Genomic DNA, 14,525 nt, shown 5'->3' on the forward strand with positions numbered 1-14,525 from the left:
TACTATTGTATTCATAAATATGAGAATATTCCTAACAGTTCTCTTCAGTTTTTTTTCAGTCAATCATTGTTTCAACTCGAAATGGTATTTGCAAAGAAGAGCTGAAGAAAATGAATTATATTTGAATGAAACTTGTGAGATTTTTAATTTTTTTTTTATTTAAGTGAAGTAGTTTTATATTTTTATTACAAAATATAATTACACAATTATTATTATAATAAAGATAACTATGTCAATTTTTTTAATCAAATTTAAATTAGCCCATCCCGATTCCAACCCGACGCAAAGCTGCCCATAATGCAGGCCGCATTTCGACACTGTACGGCAATGGACAACCTCTGTGCCAAGTAGGGCCCGGAGCGACTGTCAAATCCCCTCTCTATAAGGCGACAGCCAATCTCCCTGATTAAAGTAAAGGCATCCGATGTCTCGGACGCTAGTGGCAAAAATAAAAAAAAATTACACAAGGGGCATATTTCTCCCGCTTTCTCGCTGCTGCACTCTCAGCAGCCGCCCCGGCCGTCCCTGTTGTGTGAATTTTAATTGTATTTATCAATGCAAGTTTCTAAATTTAAATAAAATATATATTTTTTAGATTTCCCAACATTGAAAAACTATCAAGTTCGTGGTCATAAGGTATCAGAATCAGAATATCCTTGGATAGCCCGCGTCGTTCACTCGCCGATTAACTTTGCTCCCCACCTCTGTACAGCAATATGCATTGACGAAAATATATTTATAACGGCAGCCAGATGTGTCTATATGTATGTTCATGTATTTTTCATAAGTAGACGTAACAACGTAATACCTAATTGTATGAAAGTTTTTTTTCCAATTGTCAAATGACCTTACCTGACTAATCACAAACTCATAATACTATGAATAAGCAAGCAGACAGAGGAATGTTGAGGTCAATATCTCTCAGAGACTTGACGTGTTTTCAGAGGCACATGAGTTCAGTAGTGACAACAGTAGTTACTGGTGGTAGGGCTTTGTGCAAGCTCGTCTGTATAGGTACCACCCACTCATCAGATATTCTACCGCAAAACAGCAGTTCTTGGTATTGTTGTGTTCCGGTTTGATGGGTGAGTGAGCTAGTGTAATTACAGGCACAAGGGACATAACATCTTAGTTCCCAAGGTCGGTGGCGCATTGACGATCTTACAATATCAATGTCTATGGGCGGTGGTGACCACTTACCATCAGGTGGTCCATATGCTCGTCCGCCTACTTCTACATATATAAATAAAAAAACATCTTAACATTTTTTTATTAAATCGATCCAAGATTTTTACCTTTTAGGACGTCGGGAATTAATTTTATAAGGCAGCAACTGCTTTATGCGCTAACGCTTATGCTTTAAGTACCTTTATGATAAATGTCCTATCATATTGATATTGTTAATAAAATAAATAATTGAGGGGGAACTAAATTGTGTTCTTCAAACCATACATACACACCAACAGTTTTTTTTTAAATGTTTTATATCTATTTTGTCATATTTCATTTCTTCAACATAGTTAACTTTTCTTACATGATATTGTGTTAAGAATTAAGCAATAATAAAAAAATACAATATTTATAGGAGAAAAGACATAATTGAAACAAGTTAAATATCAAGTTCACACTTTATTTTCAAAAGTAAAATTCTACATTAAAACTAGTATACTTATTTTATACAGCCTCAAAGTAGTTTATACATCGGTCATATACCAGAATCGAAGATTATCAGTCAAAGCATTTGTACTGCCTTCCAAGGAATCTAAGCAGTTATATGATGATATCGGTTTCATTATAGTCAACAGAGGTTTTACTGGAGATTGGAAAAGTGTTGAAACTTTTAATCAAAGACGACCAGATAAATTATTCAAGTGGTTTGAAAACATGAAATTTGATGAGTTCGATCATATAGTTGTGGGATATGCTATGGATAAGGTTTGTTTAACTTATATCTGACACAATCTTGCACTATCCAATATGTACATTAAAACATATTTGTACATTTCAAATGACCCTGTATTTGAGCTTTTTGCAAGTCCACCAGGGTAGGTATCACCCTAATATTTATTTTACCGCTAAACAGCACTATTTAATATTGTTGTTTTGGTTTGGAATGAGTAAATTACAGGCACAAAGGACATAACTTCTTAGTTCTCAGAAATGGTGGTGCATTGGTGACCACTTACCATCAGGTAGCCCATATTTACCTAGTACAAATATAAAAAAACAGACATTGTCGTGACTTTGTGAACAATCATAATCAACAACAAGAACCATTCTTTAATATTTTTAACAGGAAGCAATTTCAAACCGAGAATTCCAGTTAACGGAACTAGAAGTAGTTGTCGACATACAATTATGCCGTGAAATTTTAGCATACAATCATATTATTGTTGGTTTCAATGTACCATGTTACCATTCATGTTCTTATAACAGCTACGTGAATGAAGACGAACGATGTAATCGTTACCATGGAGTCTTAGGAGGAGCATTGATTAATGTTAAAAACAAAAAATTGTTTGGTGTTGTTACTTGGGCAGCTTATTATAGAGATTTTGAATTACCAGTGGGATTTGCTGTACCAAACTCTGATTCTTATTTCGAAGATTATGCCTGCAGCTTAAAAATACGGGATAGTCAAGAAACTAATGTGAGCGAAGGCTACTATCAAAAGCTTTGTGATAATAAAAGGAAGTATGATGATTAATGTAAAGAAAAGGATTATTTTGGTGCTGAAAAAAATTTGCAAAGTTTTTGTATTGAATTTATTACACTTAAAAAATTAACTTACACATTATACAAGTAATAAGTAATGTAGTTTTATTTGGGGCTATCTACATTAAAGTTAAATCTAAATTCAGCACCAGAGCTTGTAAACTTTAAGCTTTCTAAGTTCTGGGTTTGTTTATTTGAAGTTTTATTATCTGTGGACTCATTATCAGTTTTTGACTCAGTGTTGCCACAACTGTCATCAACAACTGGTGTATTTGTTTCTTTGATAGCATCCTGTGGTATGTTAAAATTAAATTTAAATGAGCTATCTCCGGTTGTCAAGAAAGCTGATTTTCGTAAAAATGTAGCTTTTGGCTGAGTTGGACTTTCAGAAATCTTTATTTTGCTTGCCACTGAAAAAACATCATTTTTAGTAGATAAAAACTATGCTAATTATGAGATTTTTTTTTAATCTTCATTAGTTCCTTCATAAGTATTGTTAAATTTATTTGTTTCAATGATTTATTGCTAAACACACTCAACAAAATGTGATTTAATCTTTATTTATAATAATGAACATTTCATCTTAAACTAACCTTAATGTTACTCTATTAGTTTAGTTAGCTAGGTATTATTAAACACCTACTTTTTGCTAGTTTTTTCTCTTCAGCTGCCATTTTAGCTCTATAGTCACCAAAGTGTGTTCTCATAAGTTGTCTCTTACGAATCATTGGCTGATTATTGTTCTTCAATACTGTTAAAACTTTCCAAGCTTCTTGTACTGTAAAATAAAAAATTTAATCAGAAAAAAGAGCATTTAATTATATTGCATAAATAAAGTAAGCTGTGAGTAATTGGCATCCTTACATTGTTTTTCGTTTCCTTTTTTCTCAGCTAAAGTTCTTTCCAATTGTTGAATACACCAGCATAGTTGCAATTGAAATTCTCTGATGGACTCTTCAGGGTTGGCATTGTCTGTTATATCTTTATCAGGTTTACAAGATTTCTGAATGGAATTGCTCTTACCCTTGTTGTGAAGTTTGGTTGCTTTAGGCATATTGTTATTATATTTGTACACAAGTATCGTTTACAAAAGAAAATGATTTACTTTACTAGTTTATACTATTTTATGTAATAATATAATCTTTCAGTTTGTATTTACTTTATCATTGAAATAAATCCCCACGTTATATATTTGGCTTCAGTTGTTGTCACTTCGCAAGACTCAATTGACTCAAGCTTGACTCTTGCTTACACAGATAAAAAGTAAGTTATGTATTTTAATTCTTAATACGCAAAGACCTTACACATTCAGCTTAGTTTTTCATGCCTTAATTGCAAAATATTGCTTGCTATGGGCACTGCTAGCTTTTATTTTATTTATTTCAAAACTGTAGAACTTAAAGTCAATTCAATATTGTGTATCTTATTAATTACTTTAAAAAAATGTTAAAAAAAAAACAAATTTTTATTTACACTGAATTCTTGAATTCTTGAAGGTCTTGTATATTATATTAGTGCTTTATTTTTAATGCACTCTTCATTTCAACAGTTACAACACACTTTAGTCACACACAAGTTAGTCTTTTTTCTGGCAAAAAACTCTTTCGTTTCTCATTCGTATTATTGATAAAATGGGATAACCTCAAAACGTAAGTGTCAATTGTCATCTGATTTTTAATTTTTCACAGAAAATAGTATGCCGCTTGGAAAATTTGGAAAAATTACTCTTTCTTGGTAAATACCTGCTTAATAATACCATTAAAGTCCCTGAATTGTAAAGTGCTTATGGTGGTGAGCTCTGCATGTTTTATCTTATAATTATCTAAGTTAAATTCTAGGTTAATTCAATAATGTCTGCTTTTTAATTATTGTTTTTCATTACCCTAATATTAAAAATGATAAGCCATTGTACAACGAACACCTAATAAATATATTTTTGGTTTAATAGTGTTGTTTAATAGGTATTAAAATAAAATTTAGATTTTGCTATTTTCTTCAGGTTAGCAGTTACAGTGACGAGTTTATCGCTATTTGGAGTCGCAAAGAACGCTATAAATGCCCGTCGTCTGGAGAATATGAAATCGCGTGAACGTATGCGCAGGTCTAACGAGGGTGAATATCCTGATTTATACAGGAAATTGTGAAGGTATGAAATTTTTTTTTACTCAGTGGCTTTCGCTATTTTGGAGACCGATTGTGCAGATTCTAACAGGTTAAAAAACATTAGTTAATCAATAATTCCTTTTTAAATCATTTTGCTTTATAAATTCCATTTTTGTTAGAAACTATTATCAATGCATTATGTATTGAAGCACTTAATATTTCTTTGCTCCTTTACTTCTTGTAAACTATATAAAAGATTTTGATTAAACAATATCTTTATTCTAATGTATTTGTAACACATTTCTTCTTCTGACTATGGACAGGAATTTGACAGGAATTTGATATGAATGCATAAAAAATATTTGTGAGGGCACTCCCTTAAGATGTAGGGTAAAGTAGCTTGGTAGTTTACCAGAGTTTAAGTAACATAATATGTTATATACTTACGTTTTTCTCTATTTAAGGTATATATAACAAATCTATTACAACATTAAGTGAGAAAACATTACAATGGCTGTTCCTCAATTGGATCCGGCTAAACTCCAGCTGGTGCAGGATTTGGAAATAGAGATGATGTCAGATATGTATAATCGTCTTGTCGGCGCATGCCATCGCAAATGTATTCCTGTCAAATACCACGAACCTGAGCTAGGTAAGATTACTTTTAAAATTATCATAACTGCCCTTAAATGTCCATGGCAGATATAAAAATAGTCATATATCAATATAGTCATTTAACGGGCATGGCGGCAAGAATGAGCATTTTAATGTTTAATTTTTCTATTGACTCAATTCTGAATCTTTAGGTGTGAAATGAACTAGCCCTCCTGTCACCAGTGGACGCAAATAGATCAGGTGTTGTAACCTGTATATGACGTTTTTGTATTATTCTTCCAAAGAAACGCTTGAGTTTTGTATAATATTTCCCATCTCAAAATGTATCTTGTCAAGTGATAGCCTGATTGAAATGAATGAATTAAATCATTAATTTTTAAACTGTTCTGCAGGGAAAGGTGAATCGGTTTGTCTTGATCGGTGTGTAGCCAAATACCTAGACGTCCACGAGCGCATCGGCAAGAAGCTCTCGAACATGTCACAAGGGGAAGCTGAAGACCTAACTAAAATGAACCTTCCGGACAAGAAGTAGTAATATTATTAATAGACATGCCACGAATCTTTTTTTTTTAAATTATATTTAGTTAAAAGGTAGAATTTTACCAAAAATAAAGTTATATTTTGATTTGACATTCTGATACATTTCTACACAAGTTTAAGTTACACAAATGCTTGCATTTTTTCAAAATAATACAAATGTCTACCTCAGTATATAAAAATCAATTCATAGCAAGTTTGGCTAATCAAATCTTGTGTGTATTAATGAATGCCTAATTATTTTCATATACAAATTAAGAATAATACAATAAAACTGTTCCAATTGTCTATTCACGTATCAATAACTTGGTGTATGTACGAAACTGCATTTTGTTTCAAATATATTATTATAGTGTTGAAAATTAGTATTTAGAAATAAAATAGCGAAAAATGATTTAATATTTATTTAATTTCATTAAAACCTACACACTAAATTTTTAACTATTTATTATCTACAAGAAAAAAATGTCTATGAATTAATCGTTTTTGACATCGCTCTTTTCATTTATTTGGCCAAAACCATAGTAGGGTGTGTAACTTTTTATTAGTTGCGCCAGAATAAATATATTTGCACAGAAAAATACAATGCTTTTTAGCCAAATAAATATAAAAACTTCTCTACCCTTAAACTCAAGTAAATACGCATAAAACAACCAAGCCCCTTGGGCAGACACCCACAGTATGAACAATAGAAAAGCCTTGGCGGGTTTCATTTTAAAATTATGTACAACCAACGGCAAAAGTGACAAAAACCATATAAAATACTGTGACGTCATTACACTATTGTACGTCACGAGTATAAACGGCTGGCAGAAAAGGGCGAAAGGTAGAGTCTCGGATTTAGTTCCAAACGCCAAGCTTATAACAAACAGGATAATAGCCTCGAATATTTGCAAAATTGTCTTAACCACGTCAAACGATAGATGATCCATTGTTAAGTATGAATAGTAAAAGAGAACCGAGAAATTGTGCTTAGTGTCCTTTCGGAACAAGTGGTAGATGTACGTTTCGAATAAGAACTCGTAACCGTACGAAGCATACATCGCGAGTGTTAATAGGGATAACGTGGCAACACAGGAGAGCGTCAAAATTATTTGCTTCATGTTGGGCATCAGTGAAACAATACCGGGTAACATCGGTGTGCTGCGATTTATCTTATATTCACCCAAGGACAGATACATCGGGAAGCTCAGCGCTAATGGATACAGGCGTAAATGTATCGAAACGCCGAGAAAAATACCGGACAGTACACATTTCCTCAGACCTCTAACGACATCCGTTTGTAGGAATAGTATTGACAGTATTACGAATAGGCATGGCACGGAATCAGCGTTTCCTCTGGTGGAGATGGCGATGCTCATTGGATTATATATCCAAAACAAGGCAGAATAATTTGCGATCTTCGCAGCATTTTTTTTACCTCGCAACTGACGTTCTACCAACAATTTTAAAGCGACGGCTATAAGTATATCGAAAATACAAAATAGTTTTTTACCAGCGCATCGACTAATGAATGTAGTTGGCAATAAAATGTAAGCGATGAGCGGACTGTAGCGGTACGTGTGCCTTTTGTAAGGCGAGTTACCATCGTAAACGTGTTTCGCGGCGTCAATAAATACTTTGTAATCTACATCTGTGTAAGGAACGGCAAAGTTTCGGTCGTGATAAATACCGTATATTATAAATATTAAGCGAATGAAAGCACCCAATCTTAGATGAGCTTCGAAATTCCAGTTGATAAATTTATTTAGTCTATCCATATTAAATCCTAGTTTTTAAATCTTTGGCCGCTGATGTCAAACACGCTTGAAATTCTTTGAATTCTTTCGCGCAATCGTCTTTTTTAACAGAATCTTCTCTGAGAAGAACACAACGAGCGTAGACTGACGCTTGTTTCGAGCACTTCGAAAATATTATGGGATACTTCGCAAATCTTTCTTTAGCCTTCTTTACGGCTTCCATAATCTATTCAACCGTTTTGGCTCTTGTGAGGGCGAACGTTGTCGGCGGTTCAGATATATCTGTCGGCTGTGATGTCCTAAAGAATATGTCGTATATGGGCTTTGAGAAGAAAATTCCGATACCAACGAACGTGAATGTAATTTGAAATGTTTTTGGGTAGCGGTAGATCCAACTTCTTTGTCCAAGTGGCTTGCTACGTTGGCGACGATTGTCCATAGTTAACTGAAAGAATAAAAAATAGTTTTTAAACGTCGCAAATAATTCATACTTTCATATTAACATTTACATACTAATACAGGTCTTTAGAAATTATTTTAAAGAAATCATAATTACTTTTGACAAACTATCTATAATGGACTCTACAAATAAAGTATCATACAATAATTCACATAATATTTTATTATATTATATGAAAAAGCATTTACAATGGAAGTATATAATAAATACGCCTTATTTGGACATACACTGTCGACAATAAAATCAACCACAAAACAATAAACTTATAGATAACAAAGAAATTGGTTAAATTTAAAATACACAGCAGTGTGACGTCAAAAATAGAATATCCACTTAGTTTAAATTACCAACCTAAAAGCCACATCGGGCCTTTGAGTTTAAATCCTATCACGATCGAAGGTCTAGAAGACAATTCTATGAATTTATAACGGCTGAGATACGTTCGCGATTCAATTGCAATCCAACTTTGTCTATATCTATTCGGATCAGAAACGACATTTAATCGTTGCCGTTTCTTCTTCGATTCGATTGCGATAAAGTGTCTATTTGTATGACGGGCCGGTTGGCGTGGTTGGTAGATACTTGCCTTTCACGCCGAAAATTGTGGGTTCGATTCCCACCCAGGACAGACATTTGTGTGCATGAACACGTCTGTTTGTCCTGTGTTTGGATGTAATTATCTATATAAGTATGTATTTACAAAAGAAAAGTAGTATACGTAATATATCAGTTGTCTGATTTCCATAGTACAAGCTCTGCTTAGTTTGGGATCAGATGGCCGTGTGTGAATAATGTCCCAGGATATTATTAATATTTGTTAGTAGAATTTGTCTTCAATGCCTCGAGACGATCTACGAGGCTTTATCAGGAATAATTCCTTCAATACTATTAAATACATCATTATCAGAGTAAACTCTAATATTTAAGTAAATATAATGTAGTGCATCTTTTCAAAACATTAAAAACTTTATTAAAAATATTATCGGAGAATAAATTCGAATTAAAAGACTTTTAATATATTTAGGTACCTAAGTTCATAAGAGGGCAAATAATATATCTAGATTGTTCGCGTAAATAAAATACCACGGGCAAATTTAAAAAGCGGCACTTGAAACGCAATACTATTTAGATGTATCTGTAAAATGTTTTCAGTGTAAAAAATAAAAATGTATCTATGCACAAATAGTGGTTTTTTATACATAGAATAGGTAGGTGGACGAGAATATAGGACACCTGATGGTAAATGGTCACTAACGCCCATAGACATTGGCATTGTAAGAAATGTTAATCATCGATTACATCACCAATGCGCCACCAACCTTAAACTAAAATATTATGTCCCTTGTGCCTGTAATTATACTGGCTCACTCACCCTTCAATCATGAACCCAACAATACTAAGTACTTCTGCTTTGCGGTATAATAATAATAGTGTCTGAGCAAATGTGATAAAAATTTTCATGAAAATTTTAAAACAGTTCTTCATTACAAACACAAAATTTTGCAGAGCTTTTAAATAAGAATTATACATAGGAACAATTTTAGAACAAATTTCTCCTATGTATAATTTGTGTCTTGCAAAAATAGGTCATTACATCTTAGATCTGGGTAGGTACCACCCACTCATCAGATATTCTACCGCAAAACAAAACTAGTACTTGGTGTTGTTGAGTTCCGGTTTTAAGGGTGAGTGAGCCAGTGTAATTACAGGCACAGAGACATAACATCTTAGTTCCCTAGGTTGCGGTGGCGCATTGGCGATGGTTTACATTTCTTACAATGTCAATGGGCGTTGGTGAGCACTTACTATCAGGTGGCCCATATGTGCGTCCGTTACCTATTCTAAAGAAAAAAAAGTTCGAAGTGATCGTCGATATTACCTCAACCATAGACCTAGCGAAGCAGGGCACATAAAGTGACGTAACTGTGAGTCAAGTATTAATAAATATTTTTTGTATAATTAAACCGAAGAGTTAAATATTACAATCTACATTATTAAATCATGATCGAGTACAACGTTTTTCTTTTTTATCAAATGAACATATCAGAATACAAGCGGTACGGTGCGACTATAATAATTTACGTGGAAATCAGATAGCAAAACGCAATATAATAATTACAGACACTTTTCATCATAATACAGGAAATTCTATTGTATTTCATAATAATATAAAGAAGTTATGAAAAAAACTAAAAAGAATAAATTCAAACATACATAATATAAATATAATACGAGTTTTATAAATTTCCAAATTGGTAACATAAGTATAATTGTTTAATAATTTTAGAATAATGTCGTTGAAATTAAAATTAAACTAGATGGAGTATTATGAATATCGTTATATATTTCGTAGGTTTTCATACAGGACTAGCTGACCCTTGCCCACTTCGTTGTGCGATAAACATTTTTACTTGTGGTCGATTGGCCGAATATTGTCTCGTGTATTTGATATTTTAAATTATCTCTTAAACTATGAAACCAAAAAATCTCTTTATAATATTAGTATAAATATATAAATTTTATCATATATCTATATGTACAAATAAATATAATTGAGAAATTAATTATAATTAAGAAGTATATATCTGTGATACCAAAATAATTGACACTTTTTAAGATAATATGGCTATTAAAAATATATATATATAATAATAAATAATAACTTTATTTATTCCTCCCACAGACAATAATGTTTACATTTTTTTTTATAATATATATAAATACGTGGGAGACAGGAGCCCAAACTAGGTAGCCCTGTGCTAAGGGTCTCCTGGTATATAAATATAAAACAAATATATAATTTTTATTTACTTTACGGCTGCTACGTTAAAATTGTAGATTTTGAAGCATTTTCATCACAAACTGAATACCAACCTGGCGAAGCCGCGGCTTTTGCTAGTAATTAATAGAATGATCGGTCTTATTCTTTTTTTTTTTACAATTAATAGGCCAGCGTTTGACCGTTGACTTGCCTGATGTTAAGCATCGACACGGTCTAGGATGTAGCACGCTTGCCTATAAGAAACCTGTTTACTCTGGATTTGAAGACACCAACATTTCTTAAACGTTGTTCAGTTAAGCACTGCTTTCTCTCTATCCGTTATCATTGATTTGTCATTTGATAGAAAAAGACACAGGTTTGTTTAACTAATCACCCCCTAAACTTTATTAAGTAGGTCATGTATGTAGCCGTATGCTAATTTTTAGTAATGATTAATTAATTTAAAAAAATATTTTTTTTGCTAGAATCAAATATGTACATTTTGTAAAATTTAACAGTAATTGAAGGAGGATATTCGTTTTGGATAATAGAAGACTTTTTGCCCTAGAAAATAAAAGATGACACTATCGTAAAGGGCGTTATTTTGATGTAAAACATTTATTCGCGCGCTTTGGGGGTGAGACCGACTCGTATGCTACCGCAACAGTCATTCCGCTCGCTTATGCGGTCATGGCCTCTCTCTGCTCCCTCATCTGTGTAGCTATATAAGTATTATTAAGTTAACTATTAACAAAACTTTATTAAAATATTTATTGGTTTTCTTTAATTCTTTCAACAGCTGCCGTAAGAACACAGAGCGACGGCCACATCTTTCTTATTAATTCGAGTTGGTGTTTTACTTCGATAGTTGGTATGGTGACGCTCGCACTCACCTTAAAATCTCCTTGCTCGGCCTGTCAGTTGCCGGCGAAAATACTCTCGGTTCCAAGCGATACCCCTCGCAGACTAAAGACACGGGCTTGTGCTTCAGACAGCACTGTCGCATCGTTTCAAAGGCTTGTGTGCAGCGAATTTCTTGGAAGTTATTTTCTACGAATTATAATTTTTTTTTTTATGAATAAATTTATAGTTCAATGCGTCCCATAGCCCGTCAAGCATAAGTTGCTAATAAGCAAAGGAAACACTTTAATCGGCAGAAGTAAAGATCGTAGCGCCTTACTGATTAAAAGAAAATCTTTGAATAACAAAAGAAATGTAGCATACCCAATTTTTTGGCAATGTCTTTGATGGTAATTCGAGACTTCAAATAGATTAAAATACGAGCTGAACCTTGAACACTTTTGTTATTAACTGGTTTTAGTTATCACGTATTCAACCGCCCAACGGCAATTATTCTTTGTATTTTGTAATCCGGATTGAAAGGTGAGTGCCAGAGCCAGTATAATTAGACACAAGGGATGTAATATATTCCCATTATTATTTCAGCAAGGAATAATTTATATATCTTAGAGTTTACTTGTGGTAGAGATTTGTGCAAGCTCGTCTGGGTAGGTACCACCCACTCATCAGATATTCTACCGCAAAACAGCAGTACTTGGTATTGTTGTATTCCGGTTTGAAGGGTGAGTGAGCCAGTGTAATTACAGGCACAAGGGACAAAACATCTTAGTTCCCAAGGTTGGTGTAGCATTGGTGACGTAAGCGATGGTTAACATTTCTTACAATGCCAATGTCTATGGGCATTGGTGACCACTTACCATCAGGTGGCCCATATGCTCGTCCGACTTCCTATTCTATAAAAAAAAGAGTGGAACAAATAATATTCTCTATGTATACCTTAATATTTATTTATTTTTAATTTATATATTATATTCCCATTTTAACGGTTTTATCCGCTTCAGATCTGGCAGTTAGATTATTATAAATAAGAACTGTACGCGTTATGTACATATAATAAAATGTGCAGTGGTTAAGTATTGTTTTTTTAAACCAAACCTTTATTATTATTTTTTAGATAAAAGAAAATAATTTGTTACCTATTTTTAAAGTTTTGATAAAACTAAAACATATGACCTTCGCTATTAGCAGTATTAGCATTAGCGGTTACATCACTAATACACGTAGCCGATGCCGTTTTACTTAGGGTATGATTTTAGATAAGATTTTTTTCTTTTATAAATAATATGAACATTTATATTTATATGTAATTATTTAATTTATACTCTCATTGTTACTAATTATGTTCTTATTCATTTCAATTATTTTAAACGAAAAATAAAACATTTAAATCACGAGTATATTATATTTCATCACGAGATCTCCTAAGCCATCCGCTCGATTGACTTGAAATTTGTCACAGTTAATACTTCTCTTCAGTTACTCGTTCCTACTCCTTTAGATTGGATAGGATTTTACGCAAGTCCTATCCAAAATTCCATTTTTCTTCTTATCTACCCGTGCGAAGGTGGTACTATTACGTAGTTGAAAATAAATCTGTTCTTGTTTTGCACAGTACGTGTCACATGGCCATAAGCCATAAGTGATGTGCTTCGCAAGCAACTGAGTTCAATTAAGCCGCATTAATATGTTTAGTCGTGTCCCGCAAATAGTCAACAGCCATTGCAAGATAAAAAGATTCGTTTGAACAAGATATTATTTGAATTTAAAAAGAACTAAATTAACTTAAGAACTGAGCGAAGTAAGCGGAATATCATTCCTCTTATATAGAATGGTTCGGAGCTTATTCCACTACTCTGTTCAAATGCGGTTTGGTGTGATACACGCGGCAGAATTTCAATCGACACATGCAGTTTTTCTCACGTTTTCCTATAACGCCGTGCTCGGGGTGAGTTACAAACTCAAATTATTCACATACACGGTTTTGAACCTACGTTGATCTTTTTAGATCTATGTTCTCTACACTGCAATAACAAAGTTTATATAAGATACTAAAATTTAATAACGAAACGTAATTAAGCAAAACGTAAAGTAAACTCAACGGCTTATTTTTAAAACGCTAACGAATTTTTTAAAACGTAATCTTATATATCATTACATAACTTATACTAAATGTCTACCTACGTATGTAACAATTAAATTACACTAGACCAGACCAGAACCTTATATAAGCTATAAGTAAAATAAGTTAGACAAACTTAGCCAATAATGTTGTCTTGAGAGATTTTAATTTTTAAACTTTTTAATTTTAAATATATTTAAACGACTTCTAAAACAGAGAAGGCTCTTGTTTACGAATCGATTATGCATTCAGTTCAGTATGTATTTCCGATCGTCCCAATTTGAATCGATTTCGTGATTCAAACGCTTTGGTATATGTCAGTACAAATTAAATCATATTGACGTATTGGCGAATGATTCGTTATCGTTCGATTAATATTTTTAAACGTAATAATAATGACGTAAGCCTGTTGTATGTTTCTCATCCATCCTGTTATATATACTCGAGTTAAGTCAAATAAAAACTTGATTCCGAAATTAATTATTCGTAGTTATTTTATGACTATGTGGAATGTGAAGGCTATGAATACCACATAAAATAATATTGTAATTAAATGCTAGCTTTAACGTAACCTAATAAGTTCTTAAAAACTAGTTTAAGAGTGTTATAAGAGGT

The 14,525-nt window shown here is 32.7% G+C and overlaps 5 protein-coding genes across 6 annotated transcripts; 2 read left to right on the plus strand and 3 right to left on the minus strand.

The window, feature by feature from the left end:
- The first annotated feature begins 19 nt into the window (after positions 1 to 19).
- LOC126778382 (uncharacterized) lies at positions 20 to 2,707 on the plus strand. Its single transcript, XM_050501871.1, has 4 exons — positions 20 to 134; positions 596 to 764; positions 1,683 to 1,935; positions 2,297 to 2,707. Exons 1-4 carry the CDS (start codon positions 20 to 22, stop codon positions 2,705 to 2,707), a joined length of 948 nt encoding a protein of 315 aa, XP_050357828.1.
- LOC126778578 (UPF0488 protein CG14286) lies at positions 1,615 to 3,941 on the minus strand. The gene is made up of 3 exons (XM_050502254.1): positions 3,580 to 3,941; positions 3,359 to 3,493; positions 1,615 to 3,125 (listed from the first exon to the last, which is right to left on the minus strand). The coding sequence occupies exons 1-3, from the start codon at positions 3,767 to 3,769 to the stop codon at positions 2,821 to 2,823; spliced, it is 630 nt and encodes a 209-aa protein (XP_050358211.1). The 5' UTR covers positions 3,770 to 3,941; the 3' UTR covers positions 1,615 to 2,820.
- Positions 3,942 to 4,294: 353 nt separating this feature from the next.
- LOC126778612 (mitochondrial import inner membrane translocase subunit Tim10) lies at positions 4,295 to 6,369 on the plus strand. Of its 2 annotated transcripts, none has more exons than XM_050502304.1 (4): positions 4,295 to 4,506; positions 4,715 to 4,861; positions 5,283 to 5,470; positions 5,826 to 6,369. In XM_050502304.1, exons 3-4 carry the CDS (start codon positions 5,329 to 5,331, stop codon positions 5,963 to 5,965), a joined length of 282 nt encoding a protein of 93 aa, XP_050358261.1. In that variant the 5' UTR covers positions 4,295 to 4,506; positions 4,715 to 4,861; positions 5,283 to 5,328; the 3' UTR covers positions 5,966 to 6,369. The 2 variants fall into 2 exon arrangements, with proteins under 2 accessions (XP_050358261.1, XP_050358260.1); XM_050502303.1 differs by having other exon boundaries at positions 4,333 to 4,449.
- On the minus strand, positions 6,360 to 7,730 carry LOC126778506 (GPI mannosyltransferase 1). The gene has a single exon (XM_050502126.1). It carries the CDS (start codon positions 7,728 to 7,730, stop codon positions 6,447 to 6,449), a length of 1,284 nt encoding a protein of 427 aa, XP_050358083.1. The 3' UTR covers positions 6,360 to 6,446.
- A 1-nt stretch (position 7,731) lies between these two features.
- On the minus strand, positions 7,732 to 7,932 carry LOC126778613 (uncharacterized). Its single transcript, XM_050502305.1, has one exon. It carries the CDS (start codon positions 7,930 to 7,932, stop codon positions 7,732 to 7,734), a length of 201 nt encoding a protein of 66 aa, XP_050358262.1.
- Between the last annotated feature and the right edge of the window lie 6,593 nt (positions 7,933 to 14,525).

This window comes from Nymphalis io, chromosome 26 (genome assembly GCF_905147045.1).
Source record: "Nymphalis io chromosome 26, ilAglIoxx1.1, whole genome shotgun sequence".
Classification (NCBI taxonomy): Eukaryota; Metazoa; Arthropoda; class Insecta; order Lepidoptera; family Nymphalidae; genus Nymphalis; species Nymphalis io.